At 38.5% G+C, this 21,823-nt stretch overlaps 1 protein-coding gene across 3 annotated transcripts in view; it reads right to left on the bottom strand.

Moving 5' to 3' along the window:
* The window catches only part of LOC134534300 (protein PRRC2A-like), a 108,981-nt gene that overhangs the window by 75,285 nt on the left and 11,873 nt on the right, over positions 1–21,823 (bottom strand). For all 3 annotated transcript variants that reach the window (XM_063372667.1, XM_063372665.1, XM_063372666.1), the window contains exons 3-7: positions 14,215–14,296; positions 11,640–11,799; positions 9,570–9,683; positions 8,428–8,582; positions 6,548–8,123 (exon numbers count right to left, since the gene is read on the bottom strand). In XM_063372667.1, coding sequence (XP_063228737.1) covers positions 6,548–8,123; positions 8,428–8,582; positions 9,570–9,683; positions 11,640–11,798 — 2,004 coding nt within the window. In that variant the 5' untranslated portion in view covers position 11,799; positions 14,215–14,296. The remainder of the gene's footprint in view (positions 1–6,547; positions 8,124–8,427; positions 8,583–9,569; positions 9,684–11,639; positions 11,800–14,214; positions 14,297–21,823) is intronic.

Genomic DNA, 21,823 nt, shown 5'->3' with positions numbered 1-21,823 from the left:
CCTAGGCACACCATCAGATCCAGGATGAAGATGCAGGACGCGTCCCAACTTCCATTGCAGGGGAGGTACTCTATCTTCCTTTATCAACACCAATTGGTTTGGTGTGATAGCTATCGTTTGATCTTGCCACTTCGAACGCTGCTGCAGTGTGTGCAGATATTCGCGGTGCCACCGGTGCCAAAAGTCTTGATGCAACCGCGATACTAGTTGCCAACGCTGCAGTCTGTTAAGTTGTACCTGTTCCAATTCGGGTTCAGGATGCGACACCAGCGGCTCCATGGTCAAGAAGTGTCCTGGGGTGAGAGCACGCAGATCATTGGGATCGGAACTTAATGGACAGAGTGGCCTAGAATTCAGTATGGCCTCCACTTGGACCACGACCGTGTAGAGCTCCTCAAAGCTGAGAATCTGTTCACCAATGACCCGATTTAAATGTGACTTGAACGCCTTAACTGCAGCCTCCCACAAGCCTCCGAAATGAGGAGCGGCTGGAGGGTTGAAGTGCCACCTCACTCCAAAAGGAGCTAAACAATCCACTATGGTCTGCTGATGCGATGAGGATGACAACATGCGTTGCAGTTCTGTCAGCTGGTTGTGGGCTCCAACAAAGTTCGTCCCGCAATCGCTATAGAGGTCAGAGGATCTCCCTCTGCGGGCGATGAAACGTTTGTATGCAGCAAGGAACACCTCAGTCGACAGGTCAGACGCCAACTCCACATGAACCGCCTTAGTGGTACAACATACAAATATACACAGATAGGCCTTCAACAGAGTGACTTTGCGCACACGAGCCAGTTTTATGAAAAAGGGGCCAGCGTAATCCACGCCGGCCTTCGAAAATGGTTTCACTTGCTGGACTCTCATGGCCGGGAGACTTCCCATGAGGGGTGTAAAAGTGGGTGGCTGTGCCTTGAAACACTTCAAGCAGCGGTGAACACAGCTGGTGATTGCCTGCTTATCTGAGAGAATCCAAAATTTCTCTCTAAGAATACTTTGAAGTGCTTGTATCCCGGGATGTTGATTGACGTTGTGATAGTGTTGTATAATCCTGCTCGTCAAGGGGTTTGATTTAGGAAGCAAGGCCGGGTGTTTGTGTTGAAACGGGAGCTTCGACTGGTCAAGCCTGCCACCCACCCTAAGAAACCCATCAGAGTCGAGGAAAGGATGAAGCTTCCGTATCTGTGGTGAGGTTCGCTTATTCTTTCTCAAAGAGGCCAGGTCATCTTTGAACACCATCGACTGAACTCGAAGTATCCAGAAATTTAAGGCAGTCTCCAACTCACGAGGACACGGGGTCCCTGATTCACGAGCACTTTGTGAGTGACGACAATTAGCAACAAAACGCAGAATATAGGCAGTCACTCTCAGTAACTTCATTAGACTGCTGAAACGTTCGACCAGTGAATCAATGTCTTCAGTATACAGAATAGTTGCCAATGCCAACGACTTCTTCTCCTGTTGGACCAAATCGGAAATGTCACTACACGAAGCACTTGCAGGCCATTCATCTGCAGGTAACGTCAACCATGCAGGGCCTGTCCACCAAAGGTGGTGGTCAAGTATCTGGGCAGGTAACAATCCACGTGAGCCACAGTCAGCAGGGTTGTGTTCTGAACGCACGTGCCTCCACCAACTTGAAGGGGTCAGGTCCTGAATCTCACTAACCCTATTTGCCACAAATGTTTTTAACTCATGAGATGAAGAGTGGATCCATGCTAGGGCTACTTGTGAATCAGTCCAGGCAACAATGGAGGTGAATTCAAGTTCCATTCCATGCACATTTATCATGTGACGAAGCAACCGAGACAAGAGAAGAGCTCCACACAACTCCAACCGAGGTAGAGACTGGGCCTTGACAGGGGCTACTTTAGATTTGCCAGCGAGCAGGTGTACCGTGATTGTCCCATCAACATCAACCACACGAAGGTAGACACTTGCTGCATAACCCAATTCTGAACTGTCTGAAAATCCATGAAGTTGATAGGAACAGCCCTGTTTTCCCCTGACAAGGCGAGAGATGTTGAGTGCAGACAGAAGAGGGAGCTGGCTGTTGAACTTGTTCCAGCTGTCTAATATGTTTGGTGGTGGTTTTGCATCCCAGTCGAGATTTTGAACCCAAAGGACTTGAATGAGACATTTTGCAAACATGCTGATAGGTGTCAACCAACCGAGAGGATCGAAAATCCTTGCCACGTTCGATAAAATTGTCCTTTTTGTCGCAGGGCAGGCGCTGGCTCGGACCTTGTATGAATATGTGTCGGAGGTGGGGTTCCACTGTAGTCCCAGTACCTTGATTACAGTGCAGCTGTCCTGATCCAAGGCTAACGGTTGGAGGGTTTCAATATCCTCAGCAGGAAGCCAATTCAGGAGTGTCGGATGGTTGCTCATGAATTTTCGGAGTTGAAATCCCCCTTTCGCTAAAAGCTTGATGAGCTCTTGCTGCATGGCCACTGCAGAGTCCACAGACGGCGCACCCGTAACAACATCGTCCACATAAACATCCGACAACAACACTCCAGAGGCAGTGGGAAATTGTTCTCTCTCATCTTCAGCCAGCTGCTTAAGAGTGCGGAGTGCCAAGAATGGAGCTGAAGACACTCCATAGGTCACAGTTTTCAGCCTGTAGTCCTGAACTGGAGCTGCGTCACTAGAGCGCCACACAATACGTTGATAATCCTGATGATGACGATGGACATGGATCTGGCGATACATTTGTTTTACGTCTGCCGTGAAAACTACAACATGTAAACGAAAGCTCAATAGTAGATTAAAAATATCTTGCTGCAATTTTGGCCCTGTTAACAAAGTATCATTAAGCGACACACCTGTGGAACTCTTGGCTGATGCATCAAAAACAACGCGCACCTTTGTAGTGGAGCTGTCTGGTTTCACGACAGCGTGGTGAGGTATATAGAAGGCATGGGCACAGTCCATTTCTGTCTCAGCGACTCTTTCCATGTGGCCCATCGTGAGATAATCCTCCATAAACTCGGAATACTTCTGCTTGAGGGCAGGGTCCCCTTTGAGACGTCTTTCCAGGCGAAGCAAACGATTAATGGCTTGAGGTCTAGAGGACCCTAACTCTGGCTCAGGTTGACAAAACGGTAACGCAACGCTGTACCGGCCGGTCTCATGCCTTGTGTAAGACTTCACAAACAGCTCTTCACAGTGTACATCCTCGGGAGACTGATGCTTCACAAGGGGAAATTCTTCAATCTCCCAAAACCTTCTCATGACATCAGGTAATGGGGGATGAGAGGTCACCAGCGAAACACAAAGGGATGTCATGTTGGTTGAAGTCTGTTCAATTTCCACCTTCCCCATCAGGATCCAACCTAGTACAGAGTCTAGAGCCACTGGAGACCCATCAATCTTTCCACCTTTCATTAAATACGGAACCAGGTCAGCACCAATAAGTAGGTCGACTGGACCAGGAGTGTCAAAGGCAGGATCAGGAAGGTGCAAGTGTGCCACAGATTTACGAACCCTATCAGACAACTTTGTACCTGGCACGCTACTGGTTATACGAGGAAGCACAAAAACATCCAGCGCAAACTGAGACGCTAAGATGCCAACTGGTGTGATAACAACTGAAACATAGGATTTGGCCACATTGACAGGGGTGTTGGATAAGCCCTGTATGGGCAAATGCGTCCCCCTTTTAGTTAACCGCAGGTTCTGAACACACTTCTCTGAAATGAAGCTAGCTTGGCTAGCAGTGTCAAGCAGTGCCCGAACAACAAATGGTGTACCAGTGCGGTCGAGGATGTTTACCTGAGCAGTTGACAACAGGACAGTCTTAGAACAGCTCGGGGCTGCGGCGGTAACGGCAACTGTCGCAGAATTAGCTTCTGTTGACAAAGCATTGAAGCCTTCTGGAGATGCACAGCTGCCTTCGGGTGGTTGCTGCTTAAAATGTAACAAAGTATGGTGGCGAGCTCCACAATGACGACATGCTGACGATGGACAACCTTTGGCTCGATGTGCAGGCGAAAGACAATTCAAGCACAGATCCTGTCTTTTCACAATGGTATACCTATCTTTAGGGTCACTTTGATTAAACTTACTGCATTTTACAAGAGCATGTGGGCCACCACACAGACCGCAGGTCTGTGAGGAGCTGACTAAACTATTCAGCGCTTGACCACGAGATTGCTTCCAGCCAGCGAATGGTGGAGAAGATTTTCTCATGGGCGGCTGCAGTCCTGACGACTTGCCACGTGACTGAGCAACAGCCTCCTGAGCGCGACAGTGCTTTTCCAAAAACTTTACGAAATCACTCACTGTAGGGAACTCATTAGTAAGCGACATTTCCCACTGTGTCTGAAGACAAGAATCTAAGCGCTTGCATAGGATAGGAAGCAGGATCAAGTCCCACTGAGTCACTGGCACATCCAGTGCCGTCAGGGCAGAAATGCTCTCAGTGATGTTTGTCAACAATTGGCGTAGTGCTTTAGGTGAGTCAGAGGTAACAGCTGGTGCGTGCAAGAGTGCATCTACGTGTATTGCCACGACAAGTCGCTTATTTTCATACCGCCCTGCGAGTAGCTTCCAGGCCACATCAAAGTTGGCATTGGACATAGTCAAGGAACTGATCATCCCTAAAGGCTCTCCACTGAGGGCAGATCTCAGATAGGCTAACTTTTCTACAGGGGAAAGCTCACTATTATTGGTGATAAGTGTACTGAACAAGTTCGAAAAGTTGGGCCATTGCTGTGGACTACCATCAAAACTTGGAAGTGATATCTTCGGCAGGGCCACCCGTGGTTTGCTCACCTGAGACTGTGGTTGGCTGGAGGGCTGTACCTTTGAGTCCTCTATGCCGGCTACAACGGCCCTGATTTGGAAGTATTTATCATCGAAAGCTTCCATGCGAGAAGCGTGCTCAGCTACGTCCACATCTGTTTCGCCGATGGCTGCTTCCACCGCGACGCAGTCAACTTCGAACTGCTCCTTTATGTTTTACAAGTCGCGCACTGTTGCAAGAAATAAGTTTCTTTGCGAGGGGTCCTCACGCGCGCTTTGAGAAAGGTCAAATGCCCGCTTCAGGCGACTCTCTGCGATGCGCACGCGTATCAGCGCTGACCGTTTATCCGCCATAGTAAATAGTCATGTAGTACAATGACTCAACACATAACCTAAAACACCACCACGTGAGAAGTATGCCGGTAAATGTTACCTCGGTGACGCACGAGTAACTACAGAGGAGACAAACTCAACGTTCAACAAAGCACAAAAGGTTAGAGAAAATTACATACCCAAGAAATTTGCCCTACACACAAAAACGTTCACCACGCGGCACACGACACGCCGAAACAACGAAAGCGACGCCGGCACAAATAGATCCGGCCCGGAGGACCAAATGTTCGCATCACGCGAAATAATTGACTGTACAAACAACGATTGCAACGGATTGCGTTACGAGACGAAAAACAATGGTGAGCGGGCCCGATAGCCACACTTACCATCACGAAAACACACGATGAACTGACTTCCTGACGGAAGTCCGACGCGCTGCCAACCTTGGCAGCGTTGCCAAATCTGGAACCATGGTGGCCAACTGTGAAGGGGTGGCACTGCTACTTGTGCAGCGCGGGAATTCAAATGTTCGAATGTTCAGTCTCAAATTTGTTGCACACGTAACGTCAGCAAAAATACTTAAATACCTATGTACACTATACACACTCCAAACAATATGGGAGGCAGAAATGTCTAGCTACCAAAATGATTTAGGCCTGCTTGAATAGTCATGACTTGAGGCAAAGTATTTATCAATTTGATTAACCTAATTACCTGAAAATATTTTGCTTAGATTTTTACTTACCTGACTCTGATGCCCTTAGCATCCCATATTCAACTCTATTAACTATAAAGTCTTTCATTTTTGTACTACATGTCACTTGTTAGTATTGAATTCACCTCAAAATACAAATGATATTATATATAGACTTGTTAACAATTTTAATATGTATGTTAATCACTTACAACCTACCAGAGAGAAAAAACTTGTTAAAAAAATTATTATTTCGGCATCCAAAGATTAATTATCTTTATGCTCTAATGTTATTACCTAAATTATTTAATACCAGATGTATTAATCTAAGGATACCAACTGTATTTATCCACATAATATAATATGTTCTGTACTTATACATTTATTACTCTCATGAAACATTTTTGTTATTTTAAGTACTTTTCAGAAGTTAAGCACTCATATGGATATTTGTATGTTATGTTGTCTTGTCTTTGTTTTTGTCCTACTATTTGTTGTTCTTATAATTTGTTTTGTTCTTATTTTTGTTCTGTTACTGTATTTGTTTTTTGTACATGTCTTACATGTTGTGCCCTCCGTTGGAGCCTTGTGCTGTTGGTGTGGCATGTAACAAATCAAATAAATAAATAAATAAATAAATAAATAAATAAATAAATAAAAAATAAATTATAAAGAACCTCACTACCAAACACACACAAAATGAGTCCCTTCAAAGTTTGTTAAACAGAGGTTTTACTGTAATATTTCTAAGCCATAGAAACCATTTCAATTCACCTGGAAGGGTTCCTGAGACTTTAAGCCTCCGGGAGCATCAAAGTTTGTTGGCGGTGGTGGCGGTGGTTTGTTGTAATTGTCTGGAGGTTTGCTGAATGGGTCAAACTGCTTCCCAAAAGTGTCACTTGGTTTCCCATATGGATCTGGTTGCTTTCCAAAATTATCTGGAGGTTTACCATATGGATCTGGTGGTTTTCCAAACAAATCATGTGGCTTTCCATATTGGTCTGAAGGCCTTCCATATTGATCAGGTGGCTTTCCATAAAGATCTGGTGGTTTGCCATATGGATCTTGAGGCTTGCCATAAGGATCTGGGGGCTTGCCATATGGATCTTGAGGCTTGCCATAAGGATCTGGGGGCTTGCCATAAGGATCTTGAGGCTTGCCATATGGATCTTGAGGCTTGCCATATGGATCTTGAGGCTTGCCATAAGGATCTTGAGGCTTGCCATAAGGATCCGGGGGCTTGCCATACGGATCTTGAGGCTTGCCATATGGATCTGGGGGCTTTCCGTACGGATCTCTAGGCTTGCCGTAAGAATCTGGGGGCTTGCCGTATGGATCATGAGGTTTTCCGTAAGGATCTGGAGCTTTGCCATAAGGATCAGGAGGTTTGCCGTAAGGATCTGAAGGTTTGCCGTAAGGATCTGAAGGTTTGCCGTAAGGATCTGGAGGTTTGCCGAAATGATCTGGAGGCTTGCCGTATGTATCTGGAGGCTTGCCGTATGTATCTGGAGGCTTGCCGTATGGATCTTGAGGCTTGCCGTATGGATCTTGAGGCTTGCCGTATGGATCTTGAGGCTTGCCATATGGATCTGGTGGCTTGCTGTATGGGTCAAAAGGTTTATTGAAGAGATCGGCCGGCTTTCCATAAGGGTCGAGTGGTTTTCCGTATGGATCTGGCAGCTTTCCATATTGATCAGGTGGCTTCCCATATGGGTCTAGTGGCTTGCCATAAGTGTCTGGAGGCTTGCCGTAAGGGTCTGGTGGTTTGCCATACATATCAGGAGGCTTGCCGTACGGATCAGGAGGCTTGCCGTAGGGATCAGGAGGCTTGCCGTACGGATCAGGAGGCTTTCCGTACGGATCAGGAGGCTTGCCGTACGGATCAGGAGGCTTGCCGTACGGATCAGGAGGTTTTCCATATAGATCGTGAGGCTTTCCATAGGGATCATGGGGCTTGCCATATGGATCTGAAAGTTTACCATACAGATCTGGAGGTTTGCCGTATGGGTCTTGTAGTTTTCCATAAGGATCTGGAGGTTTGCCATACATGTCTAGTGGTTTTCCATAAGGATCTAGAGGCTTGCCATAGTCTTGGGGCTTTCCCAATGAGGGTGGTGGCATACCGTACGTAGCACGAGCATACGGGTCCTGTTGCATGATTGAAGCAGTAACAGCAGCTGGCGTAACTGTGCTGGCAGGCATTGCTGCTGTAGCAGCAGAAATGGCAGCAGCAACCGCTGGTGTAGGTGCAGTCAAGGCAGCAGATGTACTTAGGGAGTCAGAAGCTGAAGTGGTAATGCCCACTTTTGTAGCTGGCACATCAGCAGACTTGATTGCTGCAGCACCAGTCCTGTAAACACACAAGTTACTAAGAAATCAGTTTTGTTTGCCTGTTTTAAGAATTTAAAACAATTTTTTTATTACTGTTAAATAAAATTTCAGAGAACTACTTATTTTTAGGTATTTATTGTTTTGATGGCAATTAAGGCAAATGAAAAGAATTGCAAGCTTATACAGCCTACCATATGAATCATATGTAAGAGATGCAACACATGTGTGGACTGACAAGTACACCTCTCTTCTTTTCAAATGTCATATTAACAGTAGGCTAAGTGAAATTCTGTAACGGTTGTCGAAACAGTTATCACACGTACTTTGCCTGTGAGTCACTGGTCTCCTCTGGCGGCGGAGGGGGCGCTGGAGGGGCGGGAGGTTTGTCCGAAGGTGGGAGCGGCGGTGGATTGTTCAGGGTCGTCGGTGGTATCACCGCTGCCCCAGTTGCTGCCATTGCATTCAAACTTTCTTGGTACTGGAACAAACATTGAATGCACACATACAAAAGTTCAGAACTTCATGATTAGAAAATAAATAAAACTACATTAGTGATTATTTTATATTAAAAAAAAAAGAATGATTTAAAACACAGAAAATACTACCTCTTATTCTATTACCAGCATTCTGAAAAGGATACAAATATATTGTGCCATCCCCTCCCCCGCCCTACTTAAATTTCTTTACTGCCATTAAGAGCATTCATTACTTTTTTCTTTTAGTATATTCACCATTTTTCCGAGGTTCCTATTTATGACATACAAAATCTGAAGCGCTAGACAAAACATGTCTAAACTTAAATACTTAGTTTAATATTCTAACAGAGGAACGTTTTCTGCATACTGAAATTGTATTGAGAATCTTGGAAGTACGAAATGAACAAATATCCTCAGGTCTTTATTAATGTTATTATTATTTTTATCATGTAATAATAATGTTGATAGTTATCTAGTAACACAGTTTGAAACCTAAAAGCTCATTTACAATAGAGTTTTTTTATACCTTAATTGATACATTCAATCATAACGCACTTTTGATCACATTACTTCATTTGTAAAATCATTAACTCGGTGAATGTGTGTGGGGTACAAAAGCACAACGCTGAGTTCCCAGTCTTTAGTTATATGGTTGTTGCACTTGAGCAAACATCTTTCTAGAGAATCAATTTGACCCATTCCTATGACAAAGTTAAGTCTGTAATAGAAGGAAAAAATTCAAATCACGATACTACGGCAGTACTAGACAGCAATTAAAACTAAATTGTCAAAATAAATAAATTCACTGCCAAAAAAATAATAGCTTCATTATTGAAACACAAAACATTCTAATGATTGAATTATAATAATGATAGCACAGAAATAGGTCGAATGTGAACTTCATTAATTAAAAACATATAAAATGAAAAACACCAAATGGAACCACGACATCTTCCCCTGCTCGTCACTGAAGGTACTCAGGAACTCACTTTGTCTCCGTACTGCTGCTGCCACTGCTGGAACTGCTGCTGCCACTGCTGCCATTGCTGCCAGTGCTGCTGCTGCACGACATTCCACTGCTGCTGCGAGTAGCCGGACATGTCCTGCAACACGGCGCCCTGCAGCTTCACTCTCCGACAGTCTCGGCACATCACCTGTCCGTCGCGTGCACTTACAACACCCACACTTTCAGCCTGGCTCTATTTCAGCTGCTGTCGACAACTGTGCTTGACAATACTGTACGGTTGAGGGCTGCAACCCAGATATTAACTTGAAACACCCACACGCTCTATTTCAGCTGCTCTCGACAACTGTGCTTGACAATACAGTACGGATAAGGGCTGCAACCCAGACATTTAACTTGAAACACCCACACGCTCTATTTCAGCTGCTGTCGACAACTGTGCTTGACAATACTGTACGGTTGAGGGCTGCAACCCAGATATTAACTTGAAACACTCACACGCTCTATTTCAGCTGCTCTCGACAACTGTGCTTGACAATACAGTACGGATAAGGGCTGCAACCCAGACATTTAACTTGAAACACCCACACGCTCTATTTCAGCTGCTGTCGACAACTGTGCTTGACAATACTGTATGGATGAGGGCTGCAACCCAGACATTAAAAGAATTTTTTCAATATAATATGTTTTGCAGGGTGTAAAAGGAACTGATATGGGAAAGGCACTGCAATGTTAATCTGCTATCTAATCTCCACCCCACCCCCACCCCCCAAAGTACCTCGTCAACCCAAGGCACACCTGACCCAGCTGTATAGCAGCAAGTCCTACAGAAGGAGTGAGGAAAAGGTTAGGACCCCAACATAGCAAAGATACAGAGTGAGTTCAGACATCTACTTCCTTTTCATAATTCTTAAAAAAATAACACATGCAACAATTATAATACTGGTTATCATGAAATCCAACTTGTTGGCAGTCTGCAGTCTGCAGTCTACATCAAGAACAGCCATTCTTAGGAAATCTCCATAATTTATCCCTCCTCCCAACCTTGGATATTTCTATTGTATCAAAAGGGGTGGTCATAAGGACCTTTTGTGCAAAGTTAATACTGTAATCTTCAACAAATGTAAGAAAAATACAAATATTAACAGAAACATCTAAGATTTTAGTTTGGAAAAAAGGAAAAATTGGCCAGATATAAAAATTTTTTGGGCCCGTGCTGAAATTTTGGACATTCATGTCACACAATTAGGAATTTATATATTAGTATATATGAGTGGCTTATTGGTGCTGGCATTAAAGCCAAAACACACAGTCCACCCCGACCTTTGTAAAAAAAAAAAAAATTAATGATCTTTTCAAGAAATTTCAAAGACTAATCAAAAACCTGCTTGAACAAAAATTATTTTCACTCAACCACATTATTTGAAAACAAACATGATAATATAATACCAGGTTACTTACTGTCTTTCCAAAGATTAAAAAAAAAAAAATCTAAATTAATTTTGCAAAATTGGTAGGTGATAGAACACGTCTTTAAAAATTTGAGTGTAACAAAATCAGTAACAATATTGAACACACAAAATATCTGATTTAATATTTACTCTATTATTTAATAGCTGGTGTTTATTTTCAATAATTGTATTTCTAATCGCAAAACATCCTACTAGAAGATCCTGCTTTTTTGAGAAAAGACTCTCGGCAGATGCTTAGGATACAGCAAAGTCTCTTTATTATTCTCTTAACAGGAATTTTAAGGGCTCATTTAAGGGCTCCACCTACCGGGGCACACATAAGGTGCGCAGAGCTTCCGGAAAAACGTGATTTCAAAACTAATTACGATATCCGAGTGGGGTCTGCTTAAGAAAAGCATTTAAAAGTTCGCTGAGGGCCGAAAAGTACTTTAGTTGTTTTTAAACTGTATTTTTTAGAAGAGTTACAATGGCTAAAACGCATGTTTTCAGAGTAATTTTTAGGCGTAAAACAACCGGTACAGATTCTAAAGCACTTGAGGGACTTGCATTACACCTTTATCTTCATTTCTCCGCAGTATAATGTTACGGTCACCCCTCGACACTGCGCTAGGACGGCAACTCACCGGCGTGGCTGGCATGGCGGGGGTGGCTCCGTAGTACGGGTACGCCATGGTGTAGGCGGCGGCGGCTGCGGCTGGCGCGGCGGCGGCGAGCGTGGTGGGCGGCTGGTAACCCGCTCCCGTGTACCCCACCGAGGCGCCCCACTGGTTCCAGGCCTGCATCCTGCGAGCACACCACCATCGCCCCCCGCCGTGTCAGCGACCGCACCCCCCGGGGCAACACGCTGCCCAAGCAGCCTTGCGCCGGCAGGCAACCAAAACTTACAACTGTCCCGGCGCCCCCGTCTCCCGTCTTCCCGTGTGCCAGCGTGCAACCAACAACACAGCTCCGTGTTACAAACACGCGTGCACCTTGCTCGGGACACAACACTTCATCTACTTACACCTTGGGCTCACGTCCTGTGGAGGGAGGAGTTGGTCATGCCCTGCAGTTCCGAATGATGGGACTGTATGAGATTTTGAAGTTTTACCGTAGCGCCAACTTGCTCAGTTTGACAGATTAAGTTGGTCCACATCTAGCTAATACCTTTGAGGAACTTGATTAAAAAAAATCTAATTACAGCCAAATGACAACACATTTCACATCAGTCAAAATTAACCAGAGGACTAATATCTCTTATTCATTCCTTTATCAAGGCCTCATGCGTTAACATTACCACTTAAATAATTTAAAAAGATATTTATGGACAGATAAAATTTGTAAAATACCTAAAGATGATATATACACACAAAAAAATCAGCCGGTAAATATTTTTTTTAGAATAAATATGCAACGGATGTTAATGAACCAAAATGATAAATAATAAATAAAGTCAAGGTGTATGTACAGTGTGCTCATGCCTGGACATACCTCTTACACTACAATTTCTAATATGTAAACAATGGGTTATTGTAACCTTGTTCAATGCCATTTTCATTTAAAAAAAAAAAAAAAAAAAAAAAAGCATTATGATCTCTCCAAGTCCAACATTTAGCACATTGGCTGCCTACCCAAACAAAGTATAAATGGACTAAACTTATTGTTAGAAGTCAACGCAACGGACTAATTCATGATTTAATATAGTAAATATATATTTCTTTAAGAGAAGATTTTCAACTTTATTTTAGTGTCACAATTTTGAAACAAATATTTTAGAATTTTTAGACCAGAACATAGTTACATAAATTAATCTGGGACAAATAAAAGTTATGTAGCGATGAAGCCCGTGACAGTAACTTGTGTGCTGGAAAGTTAGTTGTGGAAACAAATTTGTCTTCCTTTTGGTTAGGCAGTCAAAAGGTTACAATTGGGATGGAAAGAAGTCCCTCAAATGTCTTTTAAGTACAGCAATGCTTTATCAAGGTGTCTACGAATACTCAGTGAACCAATTTCAGAACCTTTTAATTATATATTCTTTTGTTATTTAACAGCCGTTTAACATCTACCCTATGTACATACCATAAAAAGAATTATATAATTTTTCGACTCATTTCTAATTTCAATAAAATTGATAATATTAATCTGTAAAAGTGTAGCTATATAATGTATTTTTTTTTACATAAGCCTTTCATTATAATGTCTATGTTTCGTATTTCTTTTCATGCATTTTATATTTTGATGTTTATTTTTAATAGTTCTATTTTAAACTTTATTTTTGTTTGTATTTTGTTTGTATTGTTTATATGTTGTCCTTGTATATATGTGTCGTGCCCACCGCTAAAGCCCTCGGCTGTTGGTGGGCATGTTACAAAAATAATTAATAAATAAATAAAAATAAATATTGCAGGTGCATTTTTATTTATAAGTAAAATTAAAAATGGATATACAATTCACAGTAACTTCCATATTTTTAAAATTGCTAAAATATTTCCAGAAGGAATAAATGTCTACACAATTAAAGTGGACAGCCTCCAACTATAAAAACTAAAGTGACGTGTAACAAAACCAAGTGCAAGTGCAAGTTAGCAAATGGCTTCTATGAATTAAGTTTCATGACTTCCAGGACAGTTACTTTATTCAAGGACTTTCCCACGACTTTCGTGACCTGTAGACAACGTATCCATGTGAAAATGTGATTTGGTCAATGCCAAAAATTCTCATTCATACGATTCTTGGCTTTCACTGACTTTTTGAAGTGATAACGTCTTATAAATCGATGAACGCCGGCTGCACGCACGAAAAATTGTCACGTTCCGCCTGAGCCGAGCGTGCAAGAACCGGCCAACCACCGTGCGAGAAAATCTTCTATAATATCAAACAGGTTAAGGCGGGCTTTTTAACTAATTGTTCATGATTATATTTAAACAAATTATTTAAATAAAATTTGCAAAAACTGTAAATAATATTTGAAAATTAAAAAGTATGCAATTTTTCATCAATGTTTTCTTATGACGTTATCACGTAAAATTATCGTCCGTAAACCAACTTACAGACAACCACCTTTTTTTTACCCCTGTTATGTTAGGTTGCCATTCAATATAAGTTTACAATATCCTACACCATGTCGACCCAGAAATACGTTTACCAGACTATGTTTCGGTGTAACGTCACTCATGTTCAGGAATATAAAGTTTACTGCGCATGATGCGGACTGTGTACCTGAGTTAGTTTCAGCTGCCGGTGCAGCAGCCGGGAAGCAAATCTCTGCCGGCTGCTACTCTTCTTCACACCAGTCGCAAAGCTTTTGGAAGAACAGACAAATTAACAACATATACTACAGATCACACAGAAAATAAATGCATTCACACCATTGATGTATTCAAATGTCATATATGTGGACATATACACACATACCTCACAAATCTTCGCACACATACAAGAGAAAATATTTAAAAATAAAATCTTTTCTGATGTTTCGTGAAACAGTCAAGACAGTCCTCCTGCATGTAGAAGCACAAATTTTAAGTGTCCACATATCCGATAAATTTTTTGAAACTACATAATGGATTTACTTTTCTGAATTTTAGATCAAACATATTAATGGATCCCTTAACGTAAAAAAATTACACATACAATAAGTAGGGAATTGCTTTGAGACAGTATTCCAGCTTTTGAAACAGCATGTCTTGAGCAACATAATTTGATCACACTTAGGTAGATCATTTTTGCACTTGGCCAATGAATACTATTTAAACTAAACCAACCTCTAATGGCAGAAATTTGTATTATTTTTCCTAATTTGATGTTGTCAGAAGTAATAGTAATTATGTGTCATAATGTTGTAAAGTTATAATTTTTAGACAGGCCTCAGATTTTTTTTCTCAAGCCTCACAATTCCCTGAAATGTCCGTAATTCAAGATGTGGAGATGTTATTTCATATTTTTTTAATAACAAATTATATATCCTTATTAAAAAAATAAAGCTTTCGACAGACTTATATTTTCTTGTTAATTGTTCCATTTACGGAAAAAACCAATCAAATTTTTGAACTATATTTTTAGTATATCACTAAACATGTTTAATACCTGAAAAATTTAAAGTCACAAAATAAAAAATTAAGATTTACAGAAAAATAAGCAATATAGGTATAATAAAAATATTAATAACCCAAAAATATATTTTGCATACTCTAAACTATAACAAAATTCATTATAATTCAGTAACATTAAGTGATATATTATGTGCTTTCTCATAAATTACACATACTTAATAAATCATTTATTTACAACTTTCACACATTTATACAGTACTAATAAAAAGTTATACACATTCCTCATAAGCATATTCATAAGAAATTAACTTAAACACAATAACCATTCATCCACCATACACAAGTATCTAGCGCACATACTGACATTATGTGCGCGTGCCCACACACACACATTCACTCACATATTCAAACACACGTTCACACGCATACACACACAGAGAGAGAGAGTGATTGTATTTTTACATTAAGTATAGGTTTATTAAAATATGCATGTAAGGTGGAAAAATTTTTTAATACTAGGTAAACAGCAAAGAGTTTTGAGGACTACAAACAATCCAGAAGTACGTATTTTGGCATCATAAAAATGGCAAAGCTTTTTGACAAATGCTGCAGGGGATATGAAGTAAATGATTTGTTACCTGGAATTTATTATTAGAAGCATGAATGTAAAACAATCTGATAGAGCTTAAGAAACACAATGTTACATTGAAAAATTATAATATATCCTACATTTTTGCTCCAAAACCTTAAAATATTTGGCAACAGTGCTTGCCAAAAAAAACAACTCAATGCAGCAAAAAAAAAAACATTAACAGCAGAAATTTTGTGTTAGAAGTCATAAGTAAGCTCCCATAACACAGCTCACTAAAAACTCTCAAAAATACAACTCTCTAGGCCCTCGTAAGCTGGTAAGTCAGAGTGACAAAGTGCTACTTGCTTCATTCACATCAACTTAGACCCACACATGCATCCAAAACATCGTTGTGAAATCGTTCTTTCCTCTGTCTTGAGGGTGATAACTACTAAAGCTCTCCCGTACTGATTCCAAAAACCATTACGTATATAAATTACAACTTCAGAGGCAGCAAAGACTAAAGACAATGAGGAAGTGTCTATTGGTGAGCTGAAGATTTCATCCTCTACTTTATGACCTGCATTTAACTCCAGCCATACTTACTGGCATTGCATCAAAGTAATATATAAGCTGAATATAAAAGCTGTGATCACTACTGTACTCAGAGACTTAACATAACACATGCACACACCTGTGGCATATCTTGCCAAAGAAAGAATTAAGGGTCACATTTTCTCGAAAAATAAGTTTACCAATTGTGGGTTTCTGTGTTCAAGCTGAAATATGTAAAACATCTACACAAAATATGTGTTTGCATTTCTAACTTTTCATGCTGCAGAACAAGTCTCCAACCAGAGTAAATGTGTATATATATTTCATCAAGATCAATTGGTGCACTTCATAATCAAAACTTAAATTATTACATATATAATTTTACATTAAAAAAACCATATCATATATATGTATATGGATAGTAAGAATTTACAAAAACTTTCACATATAAATGCTGAAACAAAATATACAATGAGACATGGTGGTACTTGTCACAATTTATACAATATTCCACTTGGCCTAGTTACAAGCCTGTTGAATGATCAATTAAATCCTTAGATTACCAATGTCAGATTTCAAACAAAAAGTTGTTAAGGTATAAACTTCAATGCCACACTATTCCAAGTAATATGCGTAAAAATTAGTTCATTAAGCTAATTCGTTTAATTCTATAAATAAACCAACTAAAACATATAACACACAAATAAAATTGGCAGATAAACGCACAACAGTATTTTCACAAGCACAACGATAACACAAATAAAATATAAGCTATGAAATGACCATAAATATTATAAAATTAAAATAATTCATTAATTTTGTATAGCCATTTCAAAATGACTGCAAAATTTTTTTTTATTTGAGAACTCAAGTCACATAAACAATTCAGCAAATACAGGCTCATTAGTTGCTAAGGCAATATAGCAAGCTGAGCTACAGATAAGTTATAAAACTACTGGTATCGAAAAAAAATATATATATATATAAGTGTTGTTTCACATTAGAAACACACATACACATATACATATGAACATCAAAGAAGTGAGGTACACAAGCATTACGGTGAAGTGAAAATTAATGTTGTATCGTAAGTTATAACAGCTCTCTGTATTCAGTCACTAATGCTAACTCTTTTTAAATAATAATCATTACCGTGCAAATCTGAACATGTCGAGGTCACAGACAACAATATACAGGTTATGTCATATTTCTTTGAAACTTGAGTGCATAATATCAACTCACGTTATTTTTAATTTATTTAGTAATTTATAAATATAAATATAGAATTTCTAATGTTTGTAGCCATTTGAAATCTTGAACATTTTAATTAGTAAAATAACTAATAACCTCACAGGAAAACATAAAATTTTGCACAAATTATTAGTTGTCATCGGTTATGCAGTATGTTTAGTTTTAAGATGTAGGCGCTGTGAGCTTTATCTAAAGTGTTGAGCCCTTTGAACAACTTAAGTGTATCATGAGCATAGTGAAATGCTCTAGAATATAAGCATTTTAAATATGTCGTAGCCATAGAATATTATGCGCATTGTAAGGATACTAGTGTTCTGAGTATTGTGTGCATCACCCAGTGTTGTGAACATGCTTTAATAATGTTGCAAGCATGCTCTAGTTGTAAGAATTTTGTGAACACAATGTGAGTGCTGTGTTTCTATGATCACAAAAAAAAGTACTAATGACAGACTTTCGAAAATGCTGACAGCATTTTGCCAACTGCAATCTGAAGTACTACAAAATGTATCATTCCAGTAATTTGGGAAAATTTCTTTAACTGGCACCAACATGTTGAGTCATCATTGATAGCCACTGTCTAAGGTGTTTCTTCATAAAACTATAAGTAGCAATTATAAAAACACGTTTTTCCTTGACGTGATTTATCAAAGAATGGTTAGTTCTTGAAAACTGCATGATCCAACTGGTTAATTGTAATAGATCAGAAAGAGGGAGAAAGAAAGAGAGAAGAAATGAGAGGAAAAGAGAAAGTGAGAAAGTGTATGAGACAGAGAGAACAAAGTGATCTAACAGAATACTTGTTTTATTTGTTTTATTTTCCTGGCTTAAAAGCTTCAATTATCTGTTTAAACAATGGTTAAATTTGACATTTTCCCAGAATTCTTATACATAAACAGAGCAAAGAAGTTAATTTGAAATGTGTTAAATATTAACATTTTATTTTAATCTTTGAATGTAGTGTTGTTTGGAATGTAAGAAAATATATTCAAGAACAGGGATGCTTGAATGACATGGTAAATTAATCAATTCCAAAATATTGGCTTCTGGATGATTAATTTTGACGATCAAGTTACATATTGCCAAGTTTTAAAGTACATATAGTATTCCGCAGGGAATTACTGTCAATTTGTAATAACTAATAGGAAAATAGATCTTTGCTTACTTTTTGACATGGATCATCTTTGGGCCCAAGTAAAAACCATCAAGTTGCTGAAATATCTTCAAAACCATAAGATTAATCATCTTACATTATAATATTACCTATAAACTTATTTGCAGATATATCAATTATATTTTATACTAGCAGAACACAACAGATGTCATCCTGCCAGTTTGCTTATTTACCTTTACACATCTCAAATAAATGGTTTGTTAGTAATCTGGAATCTATAAAGAGTTTGAAATGGTATTCCATTTTAAACTCACCCACCACATACTAATTAGTCACAATCACTATTTGTTGACATTGAGGATAAGGACAGTAAAAATCACAATATACCACATTTCACAGCAATCTGTTGAACTGTACATAAGTTGCAGCACTGCAGTACCATCTAGTGGCGAGTTATTGCTAAATGGATAGCACGAGAATATTTTCAGAGTTCAAATACCTATACATACCAATTTTCATGGCAATCAGTTGAATGGTATAGAAGTTAATGCACTGCATCACCACTTAGTGGCAAGTTATAGCAAAAATATTCAGTGTTCAAATATCTATGTATACCAATTTCTTGGCGATCAGTTGAACGATATAGAAGCTGATGTGCAGTCATAGCCAAATAGCATAAAAACCTTCTCCATGCAAAAACACTTTCATGTACCAACTTTCGGTGATGGGTCAAACAGTGTGAGTTTATCAATATCATACATACAAACATAAAATCTTTATATATATATTTCTTGTGTGCGTGTGTATGTCACTGAACTCCTAGACGGCTGGACCGATTTTGATGAAATTTTTTTTGTGAGTTCACGGGGATTTGAGGATGGTTTAGATTCACAATTGGATATTTTATCTCGATTCTGAGTTAAGAAAAAACTAAAAAAACACGCTTTAAAAGCAAAAAACTAAGCATTGTTGATAATTAGCCTCCATGGCAACGGGCTTTTGCATTGTTGTTGCCTTCTGCGTAAACATGGGAAAGGCTTTTGGTAACGGCAGTGGCGTGCCCAAGAGGAGGGGTATGTATAATGAGAAGATACAAAATGTCCAGCGTAGAAATACTTACCGCCATATCCATATCTCACAAAAAGTACATTTGGGCAGGACAATGTCTGTCGGGTCCGCTAGAGAGATAAAGAGAGATGCTTAGTATACGTTTAAAAAATTACATTATTAATAAATTAAAAACTTGATTGAGGCATTGCAACGCATGCCGGGCATTATCTTTGCTTTTAATACAAGGTCAATTCCAAAGACTTCTGAATGTACTTTTTTTGAGTAACAACCAGTGGTCGGGTTTTTAATTTAATTATAATTGTATTTGAATTTCAAGTCTGATTTTTACAAATATTCTTTTTGTGTAAAATTGTCATGTATTGTTCTATGAGTGTTGATCTATGTTTTATAAAATAAGTAAATTTAAAACTTTAATTGCTTTATTAGTTAACTTTGGTCAATACTATACTATGAGTAAAATACATCTATAGAAAATGTAAATGATTCTAGTACATATTATAATTTTATCACTAACTGGTTTAGTGTTATCACATGGACACATTTAATTTTTGTCTCGTTAAATATTTAGTACTGTCACACACTGGATAAGGCTTTTTCCAAGTAAGATTTAACATCTCTTAAAACTCACATTTGGAATATTGAAAAGAAAAGGTGTAATTGTTTTTAATCCCAATAAAATACTTACGTATCGGCTTTTCTGTAGAATGATAAAATTCTGAAATTATGTTTTTTAATACTAAAGGCATTCCTCTATTTACCCTGTAAACAGAGTTTCTTAATTCCCTCTGGTTTCTGAGAAATTACCATTTGTAGATCACATTAGATAGCCTATACGATGAAGCCGCCGTCACCATATTGTGCTTTAAATGCTTTGCTGATCCTATGGTTTTCCATTTGAAAAAAACATGTATAGTTTGCATTTGTTTAATGTGATGCAATAGAATGTTAATAATAATTTCAAAAATTTTTTATGAGATTGCCTACTGTGGATCCAAATCAAACCTTGACAGGGAATTTTTTTTCAGAATTATGGAGGTGTAAAGCAAGGGTTTCAATGCACAGTAGGGACTCACGTAATTGTAATTTTTTAAAATTATTATTTACATTCCATTGAGATACAATATCCAAATATAAAATATAGATGTTCTTAAATATGGAAAACCACAGGATCGGAAACACAATTAACGCAAGATGGCTGCTTCACTGAATATCCTTAAAAATGTATTCCACAAGACATTAATAGTAAACAGCAGCAATGAAAATCGAGTTAACATATATAATGCATAGCATAAAATGCAAATAATACCAAAATGCAGATCAAACACATGTTATAAAAATCTGATTTTTCACTTGTAATTAATATACAAGTAAAAATTAATGGAGAAGTAAAGGTTACCGGCAATCTAATAATTATTTAGCGTGAATATTTCAGACTTAAAAAAGTAGCATATGTTAAGATAGTAATGTGCTATATAGTTTGATTATGGTTCATCAAAAAGGAAAACTTATCAGAAAATATTCAAATTTCTTATAAAATATCTGCAGATATATGACTACCAATAAAATAATTTAGTAATAAGACTTGAATTGGTGAAGATTATAAAATGATGTGTAACAGAAATAATTTCATTTAAAGTTTCAAATTTTAACTTACAACACACAATTGCAATAAAAATCAGATAAAATTAACTAATTTCAGGTATCAAGTACACAAAACCATCATAAATATGTTGATGATTTTATTACTAGGAACATATATAAAACATGTGGCTTTTTGATGAATTCTTTCAAATAACATAATTTCAGTGGTATTATTTTAAAACATGGAGCATAATGCTCTGGGATATATTTATGAATATATACATATATATAAATATATTTGCACACATTATTTTACCATAAATTAGTTGGCTATTAAATGATTGTACGGAATTCAGTACTGGTACAATATCACATACTAATATGTACCATAATCGTAATTTTAAAATGCATAATAGTCCATAATAGTAATTTTAAAATTCATAGTAGTCAAGTGGGAAATAGAATTTTAGTGCAAATAGCCCACACAAAAAATACAATAAAGTCCAGGTATACTGTATTGTATACTATAAAGTTATGTCTTATAACATAACATGTCAAACAATAATTTTATTAAGATGATAAACCCTCAAATTTTTTCAACTTGGAAACTTAAAATGCAAAAAACCTGCACAAATT

The sequence above is a fragment of the Bacillus rossius genome, chromosome 7 (assembly GCF_032445375.1).
Source record: "Bacillus rossius redtenbacheri isolate Brsri chromosome 7, Brsri_v3, whole genome shotgun sequence".
In the NCBI taxonomy this organism is placed as follows: domain Eukaryota; kingdom Metazoa; phylum Arthropoda; class Insecta; order Phasmatodea; family Bacillidae; genus Bacillus; species Bacillus rossius.
The sequence above is the reverse complement of the archived record's forward strand: the minus strand, read 5'-3'. Positions and strand labels throughout refer to the sequence as shown.